Below are 23,237 nucleotides of genomic sequence, written 5' to 3'. Positions count from 1 at the left end.
CAAGGTTGCGATATAGGTCGCAGTGAATGTAAGGTAAAAAACGGTTCCGCTCAATAACTAAAAAAACTCAGGAACTTTATACTTTGTGTGTCCGTTGGACATGACTAGTATATGACCCATATTGATGTTCAGACCAGAAGGTCAAAGGTCAAGGTGACCTTGAGGTAAAATGACTCATTCTGCTTACTAACTAAAGAACGCTTGTGGCCAGGAATTTCATACTTGGTTTGCTAGTTGGTCTTAATTAGTAGATGCCGTCTATTAATTTTGAGGTCAGTGGATCAAGGTCACAGTGACCTTTACCTTAAAAAACTAATTTGTTTGTCACCAGTCCGTACGTCACACTTATTTCCGCTCAATAACTCAAGAACGCTTCGACCCAGGAACTTTATACTTGGATTCAGGTTGGTTATGACCAGTAGATGACCCAAATGTTTGTTCATCTCCATTTCATGTCCATCATTAATTATTTCTCACCGGCGACCACACAATGGGGACTTTTTAAAAAAAACACAATCTCTAGTTAGTATACATTTTGATTAGGATCGGCCGTCGCCCAGTTATGAGCCAAAACGAGGTATATCGGATGTTGAAATTAAATTATTGGAGCGTAATTCTGTGACTCGTTATACGTTAAGTATACTGGTAGGGAACATCAATTTATACAAAAAGATATCATGTGACTGATTGACAAGCTATACTTATTTTACAGAGTGCATGGTATGGAAGATTACGCGAAAAAAATAGATATCTACACTAGCAAATAATATTTTGCTCGCCCTGTTAGAGATTGAAGAACATCTGGTATCGACAGTCAATGAATGATGCATTCCATAGTAATATTTGTAGCAAATGAGCATATACCGAAAGCAAACCGATATGTAAAATTTACTGTACTATAATATACAGTTTATGACATGTATGTATTGAAAACAATAAACAGAAAAATGAAATATATACATATTATACAGTTTGCACAGTTGTTGAATTCCAAACTACAGACAGGCATTGCATCTGCTACATGTTGACAAGTTCTAGTAATATTTGTACATATTGAAGCATACAAACAATTGCCTTTTAGAGAAGTAGCGCGCTCGTTGAAGGGTTATTTTTTTGTTGGAATGAAAATAGTAGCTAATGATTATGCTATTAAAAAACAAGAATAATATATTTGGAACGGTCGCTGAAACTCTATTTCAATGTTACACGATTCAACTGGGGAGTTTAAGTAGTTTATATATCAATAAACTCACACTAATCTCAACATTTATCAATAATTAAAAATGTAAGCCATCAATTTGAAAAAAATAAAGAATAAAGTAATAATAACTATCTCACTAAAATATCTAAGCAGTAACAGCTATGCATTGATACCCCTGAATATAATCTGTTATACGTTTGCGATAGCTCAATGTGGCCATACCAATTTATTTATACTTTCAGCGTTAGGTGCTTACTTTAAACCCAGGCAAGAAAAAACAAACGTCAAAAAATAAACACAATCAAATGATATCACTTCTTTGAAATATATATACAACATGCGCTTCGTAAAGCCGGTGAAACTACTTTTGGCAGGTTATTTTTTTTTATAACAAACTGTTCTGTGTTTATTTTTTTTCCCTTATTGTATCAGCTTTAGGATTGCACATTTGCGCTTTATTTTGACTAATAAAAAAGTTGTTGTGTTTTTCTGGTTTGTAAAGGCTTTACTCTCCCTGCCAGATGAGGTAAAACATAGACTCGATTTGGCATAGCCTAATTCCCGACTTACATACATAACATCATAGCTATTAATAATATGTTTGAGCAAGAAACTAAAAAAAGGGTTTTTATGTTAATTTTAAAGGTTTCATGTTGCATGAAATTCCCATCGTCATCGTTGTAAGAAGGTCATCTTTATCTTCATATCCTCTCTATTGCATCCCATCTTTGTCTTCATCATCAGAGTTTCCACATGCAAAACTATTGAGCAAATCCTGTAAAAGCCTTACATTAGCTGCGCCTCCATTACCCGCAACACTTGTAGCGTAAACTCCCGTGTCGTCATCATCATCGTCATCGCTTATGTCGTCAAAGTCACATTCTACAGCTTGATTCAAATCTGTTCTTTTATTCAAGACCTTCGAGGCGGGTTTTGGAATGTCTGTAATGGACACTCCCTTGTTGTTCGGCATACATTTTACACGATCAAAAATTTCTGGATGGGCTTCAAGTAAAAGCGTCTCAATCAAACGGCGCTTACGGTGTTCCTCTTGACTTTTGTTTTTTTCATTTTTTCTGAGGATATGGAAAACTGTGTCCCCTTGATTTGTAACCATTAGCGGATCTGCATTGTGTTTGTTCAGCAGAAGATAAACGGTGTGTATATCCCCTTTTTCACATGCAACATGCAGAGGTGTCCGACCGTTTTTGTCAGGTTCATTGATATTTACTTCAGCCGCAAGTTTGGCTACAAGTTTGAAATTTCCCTTGATAATGGCAGCGTGCAATGGCGTGTATCCCATTTTCTGGGGCAGTGTTTTGTCCGCATATTGAAACAACAGGCGTGTTGCAATCTTCTTGCCAGTCATAATTGAATAGAACAGCGGGGTCTGACCAAAGAAGTCCTTCACATTTGGATTTGCCTTCTCGTCGATTAATAGCTGGATAAGACTTCTGTCATTCTTCCAAACTGCTATATGCATCAATGACATGCCTTTGATGAAAGAGTCCTTGCCAAAAGGTGCAATCCGAAGGCTATCCTGACTTTTGTCATGCTTTAAAAGGACCCTGACTGTTTCCAAATGTCCTCGGATGGCAGCTAGAAATATCGGCAAGTAGCCACAATTGTCCTTTATAGTCATGTTTGCGCCTTTGACTATCAAATTTTCAACTGTTTCAGTCATACCAAGATCAGCAGCAATATGAAGGGGTGATCTCATACATTTTCCACCCTTCTCGTTCAATGGCGATTGATTGTCAATGAGCAGTTTGATAATGCGTTCATGCTTGTAGATAACTGCCATGTGCAGAGCCGTCAGTTTTTTATCATTTTTCACGGACGGATCAGCGCCATGTAGCAACATACATTCTACTTCATAAGCAAAACCCTTTCTTGCTGCAACAATCAACGGATAGTTTCCATTTAGGGCGTTTCCCCTGTCATTGATGTCTATACCTTGGTATTCAACTATTGTATCGAGGACCTTGTTTGATTCAAACATTTGTTCTTTTTTGTGCATAGCTACATGGATTGTGTCTCCCGAAACTTTTGCTCCGTGGCTTAAAAGTAATTTCATCATGTCAATATCACCGGAATGGGTTACCAGCAGAAGCGGAAGGGTTTCGTCCTTTCGAAAAACGTCTTGCACAATCAACTCTTTTGCAAACACACTAAGTTCACCGTATAGCGAGTAACCCGGTAGGAACATCACCATTTCTATCATTCTGATATCGTAGTCGAGGAAGTACCCTGTCATTTTCATTACAGGAACAGTGAAAAGATCCTGATCGAAATGATTTTCCCGGATGTATCTGATAAATGACTTTACAAAATCATCGTCTTTAAATGCGCTGTGTTTTAGTAAACCAAAGTCGATGTCACTGAATGCATCAACGGTGTTCGAACGGGGACCTTTACATTGAAGTTGTTGGAATTCGTCATGTGGTGACTCCTTTGCCACAAAGTTGCAGTTTCTTCGACCAATCATTCTTACAAACTTGTCACACAGAGCGTTATAGTGTTTCTTTAGTACTACAACACGAAGCTCGTCCTCACTGGCTGGTGCAATTGTAACGCGTTCCATCAGGAAATCTCTCGGGCATAGCTCAATGCATTCCAGGACTTTGTGACTTCCAAGGACTACCCCAACCATGTCCCCGTTTACTTTGTTTCTAAAGGTGTACTCCCCAGAGTGATCGATCAACAACAACAGGTCATGAACATGGCTTTTCAGGGAAGATTTTAAAGTTTCAAGAAAATGGTTATTAACTTGAATTCCAAAACAGTGTGCAACAATTTTAACATGGTCAGACACATTTCTGGCATTTTGTACATCGAATTCTTTCAATTTCATGTTTTGTTTTGCCCAGACAGCCACAAAAGCCAAGAACTTGTAGAACTGCTCTTCATCCTTGCCTTTGTACAACTGGTCAATATATGTTTTGAAGTGTATTTCTGGTTTGCTGAAGAAATCAGAGCCCAGCTTTATCAACGCTTCACTTTGGACGAACAATGTTGCACACTGCGGAAACCCAAACACGTGGCCATCTGTTTGACCTTCTTGCAAGTTTATGTCTCCCTCTGCTTTCCTCACACAATCTTCATATTTAATACGGTAGTTGTCAATTTTGTCATAAGAATTGTTTTTCTTTGCCCTTGATATAAGAATGTCTTTCTTCTCGTTAAACGGTAAAAACCTCGATGATGACAATAGCAAAACGCATCCTTCTTTGTCATTAAATACGGTGCGATTGCCCATTTCCTCTAAAGCCTCCTCTTTGATGTAGTGTCTTGTGGTAATTATGATTCTCAAACGTTTCTGCTTTGCAGCTCTTTCCATTTCAGGCAGATATGGTTCCCAGTCAGCAAGAAGTTTCTGATTGAGTGTACCGCCTCCAAAGATATCGTCTACAATGACCGTATTAAAAAGTTTTAATGACCAATCCACTTTTCTCCAGTCTCCTGCACGATCCAGTTTCAGGCAGTTTTCCGGCTTTGTGCCGTCAGCCAGGGCCAGCCTCGCTGCCATGGCAGTTTTCCCCTCCCCGGGATGGCCAGTTAGAACGATGAAATGCTTTTCTTTTAGTAAACGAATGGCGTCTTGAAATCGAGCTGTTTCTACGTAGAATTCATCACCACAGTTGTCCTCAAGGAACCAAATAGTGTTCTCTGTGAAAATAATACACTTTATGTTACCATCACTTATTATTAAATGTTGCCTTTATATATATAGTTATAATAAACATATCTGCTTATATGCAAAATGACATAAGATTATCAAAGATGTTATTCATTAATATATTTTTCAAACTGTCAAATCTTAATGGAGTAGACTATGGTAAATAAGGTAAATTATTTAAACATATTGTTTTTAAAAAGTCTTAATGACTAAATGAGTTTGGTCCCTTGCTTTGTGCTCCTGAACAGGGTTTAATTTTGAATTTTCAGCTACTTGGCTTGTCCCTGTATTTTTCATTGTATTAATAACAATCATACATCATGAACAAGTTTCTGAAAGGCATCATACCCCGGAGGCTTTTTATTTCAGGCGTCACAAGGTTAAGGTTCTTTGTCATCAGCTTGTTGATATCAGATTTCACGTTGTTCAGCCCGCATGTTCTTCTTTCCAGCAATGGCACTCAAGTGGCGTCGATAATTAGCCATGTGACCCAGGAAGACTTCTCGGTCCTCACTCCTGAACTGGCATAATGTGCAGAAGTAGGGCACTCGGTTTTCTGGAACATGTTCCTTCAGGACATGGCCAAAGACTCTGCCCCTCCGGTCTACCTTGCCGCAGTGATTACACTTATAGGCTAAACCTCCGTTGGAGAACTTGTGCATCTGAAAAATATTGAAAAAAAAACGTCCATGGACATGGTCTTTAAAACAGCTAGATTAAAGGTGGTGACTCAGCGGGCGCGCTAGTTTCGATGTTCTACTTTACCCAGTTCGGGGACGGACAATGCAGTTTACTGTTTCGCTTAGCTTTTGCGGCGACCGACTTAACCCACTTGGGTGCTCGGTGACCCAAGTACGGCTTCAATTTATTATGGTGTGTCACTTTAGTGGTACCCTCGCGATCGAGTTGAATTGCCAAATTGACACACGAACGTTTTTCCACAATAGGAAAAGGACCGTCATATGCTCTTTCTAACTTGGGGGTCACACCTACCTGTCGACTCTCATGCAAAAACCATACGATGTCCCCAGCATCGTATTGTATAAATGACAACCGGGCATCGTAGATCTCTTTGCTTCGCGCTGCACTTCTCTGAAGTTGCTCCCTGACCATAGCATGTGTTCGTCTAAACCTCTCTTGCGTCTTGAGAACAAAGTCAACTTCAAAGTCATCTACGCTCTCTTCAGGCCTTACATGGCCAAACATGATCTGACTTGGGAGACGTGTTTCTCTCCCAATCATGATCAGGTTTGGCGAAAGTTTAGTCGCTTCATGTGGAGTTGAGCGGTACGCTCCAGCAAGCACATCCAGGTGTAGATCCCACTCGGCTTGCTCTTCAGCAAGGTAACACCGCACCATTTTAAGAAGAGACCGGTTGAACCGTTCAACTTGGCCGTTACACCGTGGATTTCGAGCACTTGTTCTTGTCTTTCGTATCTCGAGCAAGGAACAAAGCTCTTTCATAAGTTTGCTTTCGAAAGCAGCCCCCTGGTCACTATGTAATGCCAATGGCACTCCCCATCTACTTACTACTGTGTTGAGCAGCACGCTGGCACACGTCTCAGCTGTCTGGTTAGGAACTGCAACTACCTCAACATATTTTGAGAATAGATCCGTGACCACCAGTACATACCTGTTTTTCCGCTCTGTAACCGGAAATGGTCCAGCGTAATCCAGTGCGAGGACGTCCATTGGGGCACCTACCCCTGTATGGCCAAGAGGGGCACGCGGGGGTTTTGGAGGCTTTTTGTCAGACTCGCATATGTCACAGCCTTTCACGTGCAAAGACACATCACTCTTTAGGCAAAACCAATAGTAGCTTTGCAATATTCGATGCTTGGTCCTCTTCATTCCCATATGTCCGGCTGTCAAAACGTCATGCGCTTGCTTGACCACTTCCGCCCGGATCGAGTGAGGCGCAATAAGCTGCAACATCTGACCATTACCGTCCTTTCGAATGAACCTTCTGTAAAGTACACCCGAGTGTATTTCAAGGTTATCCCAAATCAGCCAATAGTGGCGGGTTTCTGGGCTTGCAGTAAGCATTTCACTCTGAAGTGGTTTCCTTCCCTCCAGTTTGGCCTCCAGTATAGATTTAATATGGCCATCCTCCATCTGCTTTGCGACTACGTCTTCGTTGCTCAGGGCGGCCGCCCATAGCAAAGTATCACCCTCCCCATACCTAGGCTGTTTTACAATACCTTTTGATGTACTTGGCTCTTGGTCATCTGGATTACTTGCTGCTCTTACAGCCACATCGGTCTGATCTTCATTAGGAGTGTGCTTGGTACCTTGAATGTCACTTGAGAGCTCCTCACCCAGTCGACTTCTTAGTGTCATCAGCTCTGACCGTCGGAGGCACTTTTGACATGGTCCACACTTGAGGGGTTCCATCATATCAACCTCCGGACAACTGCAATCTTTTGGAGTATCGCATCTTGAAAGTGCATCACAATGCCCCATCCTTTTCCCGGCACGGTACTCTATTGTGAAGTCATACTGGGCAAGTATCTCTATCCATCTGGCGATTTTACCGCTTGGCTCTTTTAGACTAAATAGCCATACCAGTGCCTGGTGGTCAGTCCTCACCACAAAACGCCTACCGAGCAAGTACTGGCGAAAATATTGGATGAAGAAAACCACTGCCAGAAGCTCTTGCTCCGTAATACAGTAATTACGCTCCGCTTTATTTGTGGCGCGACTAGCATACGCAATTACTCGCTCCCTTCCTGACTGTATTTGGGACAACACTGCACCTAGTCCAACACCGGATGCGTCAGTGTCTAGGTAAAAGCTTCCTGCCTCATTCAGAGGGTACCCCATAATATCTGGGCCAATCAGGGCTTGTTTCAGGGCGATAAATGCATCCTCGCAAGCTACTGTCCATTGGAACGGACGGTCCTTCTTCGTTAGGTCGATCAGAGGCCTCGCTAACTTGGCAAAATCTTTCACGAACCTACGGTAGTAAGATCCTGTTGCCACAAACTGCTTCACCTGCTTCTGGTTCTCAGGTCGCGGCCACCCTATGATTTTGGCTATGTTAGAGGGGTCGGGCTTTACCCCTTTTGCACTCACAATGTGGCCCAGGAAGCGAACTTCCGTCTGAAGGAGGTTGCACTTTTCGGGTTTTAACTTTAGGCCGGCCTCCCTGATACGAGAGAGAACCTCTTCTAACCTGCCTAAATGTTGTTCGAGATCACTCCCAAATACGACAATATCGTCAATATAGACGAGACACGTTTCCCATTGGAGCCCCTGGAGGACAAGTTCGATAGTTCTCTGAAACGTACTAGCTGCGTTGTTAAGTCCGAATGGCATTCGGACCATCTCATACTGTCCGAATTTACAGGCGAAGGCGCTCTTTGGGACATCTTCCTTCTTTAGCGGTATCTGAAAATAACCCGAAGTGAGGTCAAGACTACTGAAATACTGTGAGTCTGCCACCGCATCAAGGCAATCTTGTATGCGCGGCAACGGAAACCCATCTGGTTTCACCAGCGCATTAACCCGCCTATAATCCACACATGGCCTAACTGACCCATTTTTCTTGCGTACTAGAACAATTGGACTGGCCCAAGGGGAGGTGCTTTTCTTAATAACCCCCTTCTTAAGAAGGTCTTCAATCGCTTGCTTTTCTTCCTCTGCGTAGGCGAGGGGCACCCGTCTGGGTCGCTGCTTTATGGGCACCGCGTCTCCTGTATTAATAGAGTGCTCTGCTAAATGGGTTAGGCCAATGTCCCAATCATCTTTAGAAAATGTATCACCAAATTTGGCCAAAATACTAGCAACAGCCTCCGTTTCTGCAATGCTTTTGCCCTCTGTTGATCTGTTTAGCAGCGAAATTAAGTGGGAGGGGACCTGATTAGATGCTTTAGTGCTATAAGCCCGTGCCTTGGTTTCTTCAACAGTTGAAGCAGTGTTCACTCGGCGTGCAGCAACATAATTTTCAATCTCTTGTTGATGTTCCACCTGAGAAAGTACTGTAACTATTCTCTCAATTTTCTCTGCCACGCCTATCTCAGCATCCTGTTTTAATGTCACTTCCGCCGGAAATGGATTAAGGATGCGGATCTTACATGTAGGAGCATGGTTAAGGTTAACCAACGTTGATGCCATTTGCAGAGGATACCTTTCTTTAAATGCCTCTGTAGGCTCAACTACGTAATCGGCCGCCATGTCTTTATCGTCAGCTTCGTACCTCTCGATATAAACATTGACCACCGCCTCTGCTTGGCCAGGTAAAGTCATATCTTCTGCTACCACAACCCGCCTTGTTTTGTCCTCCTTTCCAATCTGAAACACAGGAATGCTTACACCGTCTAGTACTATCTTGTTACAACTTAATAAGATATCTGCAGGCTGACCGTTACGTCCCTTAAGGATGTCATACCCCAGCAGCGCATCGTCCTCGATGTCTGCAACCATAACGTCCTCCACCAGCTGCATAGGACCTAAACAAAGATTAAGCTTTGCCTGTCCAGCCTCTCTAATTGGCGCTCCTCCAGCACCAACCAGCCTGGCCGTCTTGTCCAGCAATGGGCGGGTCTCCACCGCCAACTGCTCGAACACCCTGGTGGACACTATTGTCCGTGACGCCCCAGTATCTGCCGTAAATGTAACAGAATGTCCATTTACAGAGCCCTTCACATACACTCCCTCCGCAAGGGCTTTGGAACTCTGTCTGCGCACCCACCCATTACTGATACAGGGCTTCCCCTCTGCACTACAAAACACTGGTGTATGGCCGGCAAAACTACTTATTGGGACCTCCCTTTGGCCGCAAGGGCTGGTCCCTGCCCGTTTAAAGGGACATCGCCATCTGCGCTTGATTCCTTCCGTTGACCGTTTAAATGGCTTCGGTTTCGCTGGTTGATGTTATCCGGACATTCACGTGCGTAGTGGCCCTTTTGGTGACACCGGAAGTACTCCACTTCCCGTTTCCTCCCTTTGTTGTCAACAGTCGGCTTTGTCCGCTTACCTTCCAGATCATCTAAGCGTCTCAATATCTGGTTGAGAACTTCTTCACTGGCACTAACTTGCTTGTTCGGCCTTTCAACGGCAGTATCGCCCCCTTTAAAACTACTTCCGGTATGCTGCTCTCTTGCGGGTGGCCACTCATCACACGTGGGGTAGCGGTCAGTCGTACGCCGCATCGGTCGCCTTGGTCGTCGGTCATCCTGACTGCCCCTTGTTTGCAGAAAGGTGGCAACATGATAAACAGCATCATCAACAGTGGTGGGCTCCTTATGAAATTCTACCTCAAAGCGCGCATCGTCGTCTAGCAGGCCGTCAAGGAACCGGCGCACCAAATCCTCTTCCCTAGTTTTACGGTCTCGGTGGGGGTGAGCTCGGTCATAGAGCATCTTGAGGTCTGCCGCATATGCCTCGATGGTCTCACCTTGCCGTTGGTTCCTGCGTGTGAACTTCGCAGCAAACGCCTTGGTTGTCTCTACCACTCTGAACCGACTGTTTAGCTCTGCCTTCAGGTCCCGATAGTCGTGAAGCACGGCGGGCGGTAACAGAGTGAACGCAAACTGAGCGGCTTGCCCCTCTAAACGCTGCAACAGCTGGTCCAGTCGCAACTCACTCCCCCAGTTCAGTCGATCAGCTATTGTCTCGAAGCGGGTAATCCACACTCTCCACTCCTCTTTCCCGTCAAATGGCGGCACCTTCACCTGATCCCTTGGTCTGGGCCTGAAATATTCTGAAGGAGTGTAATTAACATAATTATTTGGGTAATGCGAATGAGAGTTTTGAAGAAAGTCCCCACCATGCCGAGCATCTCGTTGCCCCTGGTTATGATCATACGAGTTCTCGTTGAGGTTTGCCCTGTTTGTTGACACATCATTGTAGCCTCTGCTCACGAAAGGGTGGCTGTTTGCTGAAAGGCGAGGGTCACTGGCTAGAGCACTCGGCGTTGTATGCAGCCCGGTCTCCTCGGTTGACTTTGGTTGGTTCAAGCGTGCCTCAATCTCGGACTGGCTGTTACGTATGTCTTTCACCTCGGCCACCAGATCTCTCAATGCTCCCTGTAAACCATCAAGAGCAGACCTTGTTTCCCCCCTTCGTTTGCTACGCCCCACCCGAGAACGTCGCCCCACATACCTGTAATCTGTGTCAGACTGTGATTCATGTTCAGTGTCTTGGTCAGATGAAACTAGTTGTTCGCTGTCTTCACCTGCCGTCATTACATCTTTTCCGTCCGCGTGGTTGCTGCTGGCTCTCAAGTTAATTTGCACCTCAGGGTCACTAGAAGCATTTTCGCATTCAATTGTTGCCATTCTGTTTAACCTGGTCTATAAAAATCAGTAGCGTTAAAATAACCTGAGTTCGTATCACAGGATTCTTAAATAAATAAAGAATCCCACCGCTGCCACCATAAAATGTTGCGTGCCCGAACGACAGTGTTCTTGTTAGTCGCTTTCTAAATGTAGGACCGTTTGCTCTGTGCCGTTTTAACTGGTTTTAAAGGAAAACCCGAAACCAAAAACACTTTACTGTTTATTGCTGCAATCGGTTAAATATAATACCAGTTGAAAGTGTTAAACAACAACAAATCAAACGACACCCAGAAGCTTAGCAGTTCCAAAAGAAGTCGTACTTATTTCGCTTGTCTTCCACAAAAATGAAGCACAATGGTTAGAGATTAACCGAATGATGAGTCACCACCGACATGTACTGTGTTTTCAACGAAGATGAAAGTTTAAGTTTCTTTTCTAATAAAACTACAAAAATCAGTGCTGTATAAGGCAAAAAAAACTGGAAATAATTCTTAGCATTACAGTGTTTAGTAAACCATATATAAAAGTTTGTATTAAACTGTTTAAGTGAAAATTTAGATGTTTTTCACTAGAAAAATGTCCGAAAATTTACCATGGACTTTACTGTCAGGAAGATGGAGCTGGAATTGAATCTCAAAAAGAATCTTCGACCCGCCAACGAACGCTGAGGTCGATCAAACCAAGTTCGGTCTACCAAAGGTCGACCAAAATTCTTAACAAATGATCTTGGAACTCTATGACCTCGGTCGACCCAAATGACCTTTCTAAGAAAACCAAGATGGCGGCTAGAGTAAATGTAACAACAAAATAGTTGGAATTTAGCCTAATGGTTTACTGGTATAAAACAATTAAATGTACCAACTTACATTAAATGTTAATGTTAATCAAAATATGAAAATGGTGGTGATCATTTGACAATAATCAATAATTTATAGATGAACTATGACTGAACTCAGAACAGGAGTTCAGGTAAAATAACAACTGCTATGTTTCTTCACAGAATTCTAGCATGCATATAAGTAACAATTAAAAGGAATGGTTAAATGAATACCGGAGTGTCCAGCAAATGAATTTTGCGGCTACAAGACTAGGAAAATGGTGAGGGTTATAAGTTAAATTTTACAGTCTGCTTGTCATTAATAAACCAGATTTGTATCAATTGCTAAATTGCCCTCACCAGTTAAAAACACACAAGTTAACGAAAAAATCACAACGGATATGGTAAGTACCTATTTTGATGGTTAAAAGTCACAATAATACACTAGAAAAGCTGGGGCGCATCAATATTTATGATATCTGTCATGTGTTTTCGTTCCGGATCGAAAAATCCGACCCGAGGGCACTTGCGTTGCCAGGTAACGAGGCTTGCCTATCCGATGTGCTAGAATCAGGTATCAACGTCGAATGTTTTCAGATAGCATGCTAATTGTGTGTATGCAACGTGGGATATGACTAAGCAAATTCTAAGACGCCAAGATTTTTTTACCAGGCTAGTATAAGGCGCGATGATCGATATTTATCGAATAGTCGTCGATTGGCGCGAAACATCGGTGAGATTCGATTGTGATTAACATCATTGATTCTCATTGAACGTCATTTCACTTGAAATCATAAAATACACGTGCACAATATATATGTTGTTGAAAGATAACATGATATATTCTAGTTGGTGGTATGAATGTATAATATATTAACCATAGTTCAAGTTTTGAATTTATTCTTCTATTATATATATGTTTTCGACATTACTTTCGGTTCACATCTTTAAACCATGGTAACTGTTAAAAAGCATTTCTCAATGTACTGAAATATTGTGCAGTACCAGCTTTTGTCGAGTTACTTGACAAACTTTTTTCTCAAAAGCTAATTATGACAATTTTCAGAAAGTCGGCATTTTAATTTGCTAAAATTTGTCATCATGTATTCGCTTATGACGTTCAATTTGTAAATGCTTAACATCTAAGTTGCTTCGAAACGTAATGGAGATAGTTGTTATTTAAACGTTGAGTTGGACAATTTGGAAGAGGTGCATCAGTTATATAACGACGGAATGTTATTTTAAGTATTGCTAGGACCGCCGGCAGATTTCAGTTTGAATTATGCGTGCATCAATATTTCGTTATTTTATCATTTTCAATGCTCATGATCTATGTATAACTATCTGAAACAAACCCTTGTTAAACCAATGCTTAAGTTGTATTTAAGTGATACTGGGTTAATGATGGTATTAACATTTAATTTTGTCGCTGTTTTTTAGAAGTCATTTACGCCATTGAAGTGTTTGATCAACTGATAAAGATATTTGATGCTTTTGATTTGTCTATTAAAATTATACTCTTGAAAAAAAAGGTGATTCTAAATCAGAATAATACATACTAATGTTTGCATTTTTAAGGATATAACCAAATACAAGCAATGCATCTGGTTGTTGAACTAGGAAGATTCTCTACCTTCATTGATATATAAGAATTTTGGTAAAAAATAGCAAATACTGATAATATAATAATAAAGACTGTTTAGAAAAATATTTCTACGATTGTAATAATATCTTTTAAAATTAGGTTTCCAATGTGAAGAAATTGTTTAATGATTTTTGTTTTTCTTGCGTTATATTTTTGTGTGAATTTAGAGTGTGTTAGATATCTTTGAGCAATATTGGTTCAGTATGCTTAACAATAGCCCTATCCTCGGGATATTAAAAAAGAAGAAAAACAACTATGGAATGTGAAAAGTACATATGTACTTAAATATTTTTCCGAAAAGCTTCCATTTATATTTTACTAGAAGTTTAGATAGTGTGCATCGACTTCAAATTCAGACAGGCAAATATGCCAGAAATCGAACGCCTCGAGAAGAAAAAAATGGTTGAGTTTGTAATAATACTGATATTAAATATATGAATTCCAGTGTGTTTCTGAATGTTCATGCTATATCGATCTCAGAAAGAAATACTTCAAACGTTGTTATTGTACAAATCGATTTGTGTGCAAGTAAAAAACAGTTATTGAAATTATTTTTACAAGGATGAAATCATTAATCTTTCTGTTTAGGTTTAAGAACTGTTATAATTAAATTAAGTATTGACAGATAACTTTTCCGCTCAACCTCCTGCTCTGTTTTGAATTACAGTTGAGACACGAAATTAATGAACGAACGGACGGATGCAGTCACAGACGGCCGGAAAGTGAGACCATCATATGCCTCCTAAAATTCCTCCCTTTGGATGCATGAAAACATCATCAAGAAAAAATATACAATAAGAAAACAGAAATAAAAAAATGTAAAAATAGCCATCACCTTGGCTATTTACGAATCTTACATTTTCGAGGAGACGCCAGTTTTCTTCAAACTCTTTTTGGTTCAAATAAGCCACATTCTTTTGCGGCATCTGAAATTGTACATCATAAATATTCATGTGCTTAACTGTTCTCGGCAACCGGTACAGATCACCGGTACAGAAATTCACAAATTATTTGATCCAACATCCTAATAAACTACACAAACAGTAAATATACATGCATCTTTGCAAAGGAATACATATATGCGTGCAGCAGCAGAATCACAACTTACGTCCATATGTGTAAGACTAGATCTGATTGAAACTGTTCATTGACAGCAATGATATGTGCACCATCCCATAGCACCGGCTTAAAGATATTTTATTTTCAATAATCATTAAGGCATATGGGCTGTTTTATAAATTGGCATTAAACACACGTTTAAGCATTGTTCATGATTTTAAACGATTTTATTGTTGTTGTTTTTTGTTGTTTTTTAATGTTGTTGGTTTAAGTGTCAGTGCCACTAAGAATTGAATAATTAGAGAAAGAATAAAAATGAGTATATAGTATGATAGAGTCTCATATATTGTCTGATAAAATTCCGAGGTTCACACGATCTTTATGAAAAATGAAATGTATGGGAAATACCAATGAAATCCCTAACTCGACCACTGTCTCACTATATGTTAATGAGGTAGATTAGTGGACAGAGCATAGCGCTTTGCAAACAGAACCTGATCAGTTGCCGGAATATACTGGAGAAAAAACTAGAGAAAAACTGATTATTTTCAAATGAAATTCACATGAAGAAAAGTAAGCTTCTGGCCCCAATTTCTCGAAACTCCTTAATCTAAACAGGTCTAAGTAGCTTATTTCAATTAGCCAAAATACATACTTAAATTGAATTTTGATATTTGAAAAATGATTTATTGTGATTATCATGAAGATAATTCCAATCTTAAGTATAAAAACTCTTAACAAAATGAAATATTTCGCAAATTATTGAAAAACAAAAATAGTGAGCTTAGCTTAATCCTGTTATAAGGGACTTAAGAAGTTTCAAGAAATTGGGACCTGTTTCTTAAAAAAATGTGATGCAAGTATTTTCGAATGAAAACATATTAATGTTGTTAACTGAAAAATCGCAGAAAGTTACTCGCTCATGATTTTTAGTAAATTGACTTCCTTGTGTATGGCAAAATATAGTGCGGTAAATTAGTGTTAAAACTAAGATGCCAAAACAAGGGCAGTAATGTCAGGTGCGTCCATGCTTCCTGGTTCATTGTTTTGAGTGAAATACGTCCTCGATTCAGTGAATATTGTCACTGTTTTCTATATGTTTCAACGATATTTTTTAGAAACGACCTTGTGCACCGAATGAAGAGCAATTGCTCGTTTACGAAGACGCCTGTTTTAGATAAAAATAATGTCTGTATTAAAATATCTCGTGAAAACAATGCACGTTCTTACTAGGCTTCCCGACTCATTCAATGCATTTTTTGCTTCAAAATAACTATTTAATACCATTCTCTTGCGTACAAACCCCACCCGATGGTTTGTTTTTTGACAATAAAAGTATTGCTATTGTTTTCCGAATGCAAGCAGCCAATTTTGGAGTTAAATCGGCTCATTTACGAAAATGCTTGCTGGTTCATTCTGTACATTTTTAGAACCTAGGTTCATCCCAAGTCTGGAAGATCTATGGCATATTAAAATAACGAAAAAAAGGTGTCGATTTTTTTAAAATTCAAGAATATGTACTAAAGATTGTCTAAGAAGGTTAATTTTGTACAGGCAGTGTGTGTATACCACGTGATAAATTACGTCATATATGCTACGCCGAAGGGCAACATTTTGCTTAAAATGAAGACTTAAATCGAAGATAAATTTTCAATCACTACACCATTTTAAATGAAACAAAGAGTAGTCTATGCCACCTAAGGAGCCACGCCTTCGTTGTTTTACCGGAGTTTGATAAAGTGATTAGTTTCAATAAACACTTCGACAAACCTGTTTCCAAAATAATGTCAGACGGCCGTATAGTGAACAGTTTTGTCGAAGTGTTTTAAGAAACTAAACTCTCAATCGAACAATGGTTAACGACCGAAGGCAGGGCTCCGTGAGCGGCGTACACTGCGCTATATTCCATTTAAAATGGTGAAGAAATAGGAAAGTTATCTTTGTTTAAAGTCTTCATTCGGAGCAAAATTTTGGACGTAGCGTTTATGTTTTTTATCACGTGGTATACACACACTGACAGGGCTCTCTACTTAAAGTAGAACTGCCATCATTTTTGGAGGTTATGTACACAAGCGGATCTAGAGGGGCGGGCGTACCCGGTGTGTCCCCCCTCTAAAATCATCCAAGTTTACTGTTTTCATCAATATGAGAGAAACAAAGGTAATAAAATAAGCTCATAATGCACCATTTCCGACTACAAATTGTTAAAATTTTCATGAAGGAGTAACCCCAAATCCCCATACAAACAGTTCATGCCATATACTTTCGGTTCTGAGGGAGGGGCACATGTCAAAAGTTACGCCCCCTCTAACGTCAGTTCCTGGATCCGCCCCTGATATAGTTAGTCGAGACACGTGTTTACGAAAGTCAGTTTTATCAACTAACCTTAAAGTGTTGACTGTTTCCTGCAGGTTGTCTCCTTTTTTATTTCGATTGCCAAAGTAAGCATATAGCACACTCTTTAAGGTAAACTCTTTGTTCCTTTTCATTGATTTTTCCTTAAAAGGTATTTTGAAATAATCCACAATTTTACCTTACATTAATTACATAAGCATTTTTTAAAGGGGCTATACTCCGTATGATGAAATAGCCAAAAAAGAGAAAGTTGTCGAAACCTGACATTAACCTCGTATCGATTTGTACAATGCATTAATACTTACAAACTGAAGTATCACATAGTTCAAAATTGATATGTTTTCGCAGTTTATTCGTATTTTTTCAATTAAAAAAAACTTTACTGTATTTCTCCCTAGTGGAATTCATTCCCGTAATGCGTGATTGGCTAGTCGATGTCATCACGTGATATTACCAAGTTAGGTACATAGCTTAAACATTCCAACCGTTTAGGGTTAGCCTTCGCAGCACAGTGGATACCACACTGGACTGCAATTTTGGCGACACCGGTTCCAAACCGGTCTACAACTCGATTTTTTTTTAGATTTTTTTCTACAATTATGATATGATTGAGTAAAACATTTCTTTAAATAATTGTCCTGAATTTCTCTACAGAAAAAAACAACAACATTTTTTTTGGTGCCAATCTGGTGTATAGTCCCTTTAATATATAAAGAACCTCTATTTTTATTTTACCATCAAGTATGCAGAGTTGATTTCTTATGTCGTTTATATAGACGACCTTTAAGCGTCTTGTTTTTTGTCTATTTAGACTCAGGTTTGATCTCTTCTTTCGTTTCATCGTTTATTCCCTTAAAATATCAATTATATATCTGTACACCCTCTTATTTATTTGAATATTTAACAAAATTAATTTTTGTGACCCCCCCCCCCCAAAAAAAAAAAAAAACCACCCTTAATTCGGGTAAATACAGCGTGCCATGATCTTCCAGATTTGGGATGAACCTAGGTTCTAAAAATGTACTGAATGAACCAGCAAGCATTTTCGTAAATGAGCCGATTTAACTCCAAATTTCGCTCTCTGCATTCAGAAAGCAATAGCAATACTTTTATTGTCCAAAACAAAGCATCGGATGGGGTTTGTACGCAAGAGAACGGTATTAAATAGTTGTTTTGAAACAAAAAAAAATGCATTTAGTGAGTCGGGAAGCCTAGTAAGAACGTGCATTGTTTTCACGAGATATTTTAATACAGACATTATTTTGATCTAAAACAAGCGACTTCGTAAACGAGCAATTGCTCTTCATTCGGTGCACAAGGTCGTTTTTTAAAATTATCGTTGAAAACAGTGGTAATACTCACCGAATCGAGGACGTTTTCTACTCAAAACAATGAACCAGGAAGCATGGACGCACCTGACATTACTGCCCTTGCAAAAGCTGGGACCCTTCAGCAAATATATGATATTTGCTCAGATTTAACATGGCTAATAAACACTTTATTACAGATTTGTTTTACGTGATTGGTTGTTTGATTGGTTGTCAAAATATCTCATTCATTCATTTGTATCCGTCCCGGTGGCCTTGTGGATATGGCGTTGAGCAACTTTTTCTGGACTTTTCCAGAGTGGGTTCGCACCCAACTAAAATCAAAAACCCTTTTTATACTTTAACAGTGTTTTTTCTGCAATTTCGATATCGTAGAGTAAAATAATGATAAAATTAGTGCTTACAGATGCATAACCGGGAAAACTAATTTTTGGTTCAAAAATATGAGCGAGTACTGTGTCAATACTAATTATCCTTTTACCTCCATCAGTTGAAAATAATTTAGCGTTCAGGTGAAATATTTTATGAAAGTAAAAGTGTAAGTATGACTTTTTTGTTAAGTACTTCTTAGTTAAAAAAATCAAGAACTACTGTGTGTTTTAATTGATATAGCGAAAAGAAAATCCCTTATCGTTAATTAAATACCCATGTATTTGTGGAAATCTTCATTGAAAAGGGTTTTATAATGTAGACCTACTATAATGTCCAAAGACAAGCTCTTTTTTTTCTGGATATGTTTTTTTTAACTCTTTTTGGTTCGCATATGAATTTGATAATTTGTGTTATTCTTTATAAGAAGTAAAATAAAAGTGTAAGTCAAATACAGCAACGTTGCCAATTATTACTACTTTCTTCTGGTCTGTTCTGTTGGAGCTATTAAGGAGTGAATCATTTCGTATTTAATGTGTTCAATTCAAAACCAGTGTGAATAACCAGCATCAATAGCTATTTCCTAATTTCCTGATACTCCCAGGCAATGAGTTATAATAGTATTGTTAATAATGTTCATATCATTTGCACTTGGTCAATATATACATGAAAGGAGAACAACAATTGAATAGTGTTGGACTACTTTTATTCTTTCCCATTAATAAATTGTTATGCTCTAAGAGAAGTATATTTTTACGAAATTATTGAAGAAAAATAATCTCATTACAATCAAAAGCGTCAGGTGACAGTGTGGACCCACATTACTTTTTTCCAGAGGGGAGAGGTATGTCGAGCTTGAGGAAGACTCTCGGAACTCCATCTCCAAAGAAGGCTCGTACGTTGAAATCGCTCAATGATACAATGCTTATCACCTTCATCGACAGACACGCGGTTATCCTGATGCGCGCCGTTACAAAAGGGCACAAAGGTGAACTCGTATTATACTAAGGATTTCTGTATAATTTCATAGTTTATCAAATAACAATTGTACAAGGGGGGGGGGGGGCGAAATTTCGTTTCCTGCAAACATTAAGTGAGAAAATTGCTTCATGACAAACAAAATGGCGGATTCAAAATGAAAAGTACCGATTCAGGTCAGAACCTCTGTACTTACTGAATTTTCATTATTCCGCTCCCCGCTGTTTGCATGAAACGAAAGTACGTCCTCCCCCTTGGTTGTAGTATAAAAAAAAAATAACTTTACAAAATCATAGTTGCATTTGATGATTCATAGCGCAGACCAATACCAAATGCACAGTTGGATTTGATAATAGCCCATTTGTATGTAAAAAAGATCATCAAGTTAGACATCGATGTTCTAGGATTCTAGCGGCGGCAGCACAGCAACCCTATTCACACCCGATCTAGCCGCTCTGGACTTTGTGTACTCATGTCGGAGAATTAGTTTTATAGGAAAATAAGCATAAAAGAAACAGAAAATTTGTTTATTCCAATGTAAGATCGTATTTTATTCCACTCGTGATCATAGAAAAAACCACTTGTGAACATATGTTTTTCTATGACACTCGTGAAATAAATTACGATCTTACACTAAAATAAACAAATATCCCTTATATAGTCATACTTAAATATCTCCAATTGATGAAAACATAAAACTGTTTTCTATTTATCAACATGAGCAATGGTGGTCAGTTTGAGTTAATGATATTTTTTTTTCTGTTATTTTCTACAGAAAAAAATATGTATGAGTTCTATCTATAGATCTATTTATATGTCTATACTGTAGTTTTATATATGAAAATACATTTTCACAAAAATGTTTGAAATGTCAATGACTTTCCTACTTTAGTGCCATTCTTTTTTAACAGCCCATACTCATACTTCCACCATCCTTAAACAATAAATTACTAAACTGTATGTCATGTCTGCAATAAAAGTAAGCTTTACGGCAGCAACTTAAATATAGATTCTTATTTGTTTTAAATAATATAGTTCATCAATATATTTTACTAGAAACGCCGTATAAATTTAAGCATAAGTATGTTTTTAGTCTAAATGCTACCTTGTTACGAAGATTCCTTATCCGCACGATGTTTGCAATGATAGGAGGCATGGTGTCCGTTATTTTGCTGTTGTCGTTCTCTTTCCAAAGAGGATTGTTTGGCTGCAAGTTGCAGATGTTTCTGAGCAGAACAATCAGCAGACTAACGTCAAACCTTTTTGAGTCTGGATTAGGATTGAGCAGACGATATTGGTCCCTAGAAATTACACCATCTTTCTGCAATTTATCAATTACGCGTTTGTGATTTCTCAGTTCATTCAGCAGGTTGTTTGGGTTAACAATAGAGTCGAATTTTTCCCTGAGAACCTCGCCAGCCTTCATTAGAAGAAGGTGGAGACGCAGGAAGTACTGCTCATTCTGAGTCCCATCCACCGACCCCGGTGTCCCTGCGGCCAACATCCTGTAACATAGCAAACTGCTGGTCACTGTACTCCAGTCTTAGGGAATTTAACAAAGATAAAACTACGTTACACTTACTCACCAAAAAACTCTCCTAACATATATGTGTTTAAACAGCTGTCAATCGGATGTATTAATATATTTCTAATACAAGACATTAAAGCAACAACAAGAACAAATCATCTCATCCGGTTTCATAGTTATTTTTGCCTGTTCATTATCAATTCATCGAAAAAAGACAGATTCACAAACATACAAAATACCTCGTGTATATAGTGCGAGAGCCCGGCGTCCCCATGAACCATAGCAAACTGGCCACAGTAATCCCGGTAAACTATAACACAGAAAACACCTAGCACTAAGTACATAAACATAAAAACTAGTGTAACGTGCGACGCCAAATAAACAAACACCAGATAGCCGAACTTTCTGGCGTAATGAAACAAACACCAACAGATCCCTTCAGGGAAAAGCATGCTCGACCCTGAAGGGGTCCACTGGTCTTTATATACACTAACTTCTCTATTCTCACATAGCCCGGGCTTTGCTAATTTGCATATTACCAACCAAGTTTACATACGTATTACGAACGTACTTCCGTTTTATACGGAATATTAGTATGAACGCACATCCGCCGCCTACAGCGGACCGTTACATTAGCATGAACATTTCGCAAAAATGTGTTTTAGTCTTTAGACATAACAGCTTCACAGACAGACGGGACACTCTATCTCGAGGGCGTTTATGTCTTCAAGTTCTGTTTTAGTCTATATTTAGTTACAACCATGATTATCACTCAAAGCTCGCGATTTGTTATCAAGTTTAAGTACGCAAGGATTGAAGGCCAAAACCAGAGATACAGATGACAGCACGCACGGCTTACATGAAAGCGTTGGGTTGGGGTTACCGCATTGGAATGAGCAGCAAAAACAGAAATGTTCATTTAGTTGGAGGGGCTTTAATAGGTTTTTGCGAACTGAATCTTAAAGATAAACCTTAATAAAATGTTCGTTTTCATGAATTTGCCTATTAAATTAAAACGTGTGATTAAGAAAATTGTACATTTTAGGGAATGACAGTTATTGGTGTTTTTGCAAAAAAGTCATTTTCTACAAATTTTCACTTCAAATAACCTTAACCTTGTCTGTCTTATCAGCTATTTAAGGATTGAATAAAACGTCACCAAACGCAATATTTTACATAGAGTCATGCAGTAAAGTACATAAGGCCATGACGACCCCCATTATGAACCCATGCCCTTCCATAGTTTTCACCGAAAATTGCAAATTCCACATTTTTTAAAATATTTAAACATTGTAGTCGGTTTTAAATGTCACGGATGAGGAGCAAAACTGGTAAATATAGATTGGTTTCTTAAACAAAACATAAACAGAATTCATTAATTGTAGTATTATCTTGAATGAACTCCCTTTGCTTTCAACATCAACGTATCGATAAGTTTAGCAAACCTATCTTCAAGAGGAATATACTGATTTACATGTAATATAAAGAGGAATCTATTCTATTTCACGGCTAAACGTTGAACTTAGTATTGTGAAAAAAGAGAGATTGAAACCAACCTTTTAAAGGTATTCCATAGACACTGCAACTTATCACTCCGACTTCCTCAATGTCTAGACGACAGAATATTGATTGTAGAATTGAATATCATTTGTGCAAGAGTGGAGAGGCGGAGTCATGTCGTTAAAGCTGCACTCTCACAGATTGAACGTTTTGACAACTTTTTTTATTTTTTGTCTTGGAACGAGCCATTTTTTGCGCAAATCCATGGAAATCAGTTATATAAGACTGCTGACAACAAATAAGATCGCAGATTTTTATGTTTAAGTTCAAAAAATGATGTTTTATGCATTTTTCTTAAACCGTTAGTAACAGTTTAAGGCATAAAACATTAACTTTCGAACAGAAATATGAAAATCTGCAATCTGATCTTTTGTCAGCAGTCTTATACCATAAGTTTGCAGATATTTTCGCAAAGATTTGCTCATTCCAAGACAAAA

At 39.0% G+C, this 23,237-nt stretch overlaps 2 protein-coding genes across 2 annotated transcripts in view; both read right to left on the bottom strand.

Annotated features, from left to right (window-relative positions):
- Positions 1-22,849, bottom strand: part of LOC128231096 (uncharacterized) — a 63,354-nt gene extending 40,505 nt beyond the window's left edge. The window contains exons 1-4 of the mRNA XM_052943517.1: positions 22,797-22,849; positions 21,480-21,550; positions 20,818-21,217; positions 14,481-14,549 (exon numbers count right to left, since the gene is read on the bottom strand). Coding sequence (XP_052799477.1) covers positions 14,481-14,549; positions 20,818-21,217; positions 21,480-21,514 — 504 coding nt within the window. The 5' untranslated portion in view covers positions 21,515-21,550; positions 22,797-22,849. The remainder of the gene's footprint in view (positions 1-14,480; positions 14,550-20,817; positions 21,218-21,479; positions 21,551-22,796) is intronic.
- On the bottom strand, positions 877-5,353 carry LOC128229764 (uncharacterized). Its single transcript, XM_052941583.1, has 2 exons — positions 5,229-5,353; positions 877-4,870 (listed from the first exon to the last, which is right to left on the bottom strand). The coding sequence occupies exons 1-2, from the start codon at positions 5,275-5,277 to the stop codon at positions 1,914-1,916; spliced, it is 3,006 nt and encodes a 1,001-aa protein (XP_052797543.1). The 5' UTR covers positions 5,278-5,353; the 3' UTR covers positions 877-1,913.
- Positions 22,850-23,237: the final 388 nt, after the last annotated feature.

This window comes from Mya arenaria, chromosome 4 (genome assembly GCF_026914265.1).
Source record: "Mya arenaria isolate MELC-2E11 chromosome 4, ASM2691426v1".
NCBI lineage: Eukaryota > Metazoa > Mollusca > Bivalvia > Myida > Myidae > Mya > Mya arenaria.
The sequence above is the reverse complement of the archived record's forward strand: the minus strand, read 5'-3'. Positions and strand labels throughout refer to the sequence as shown.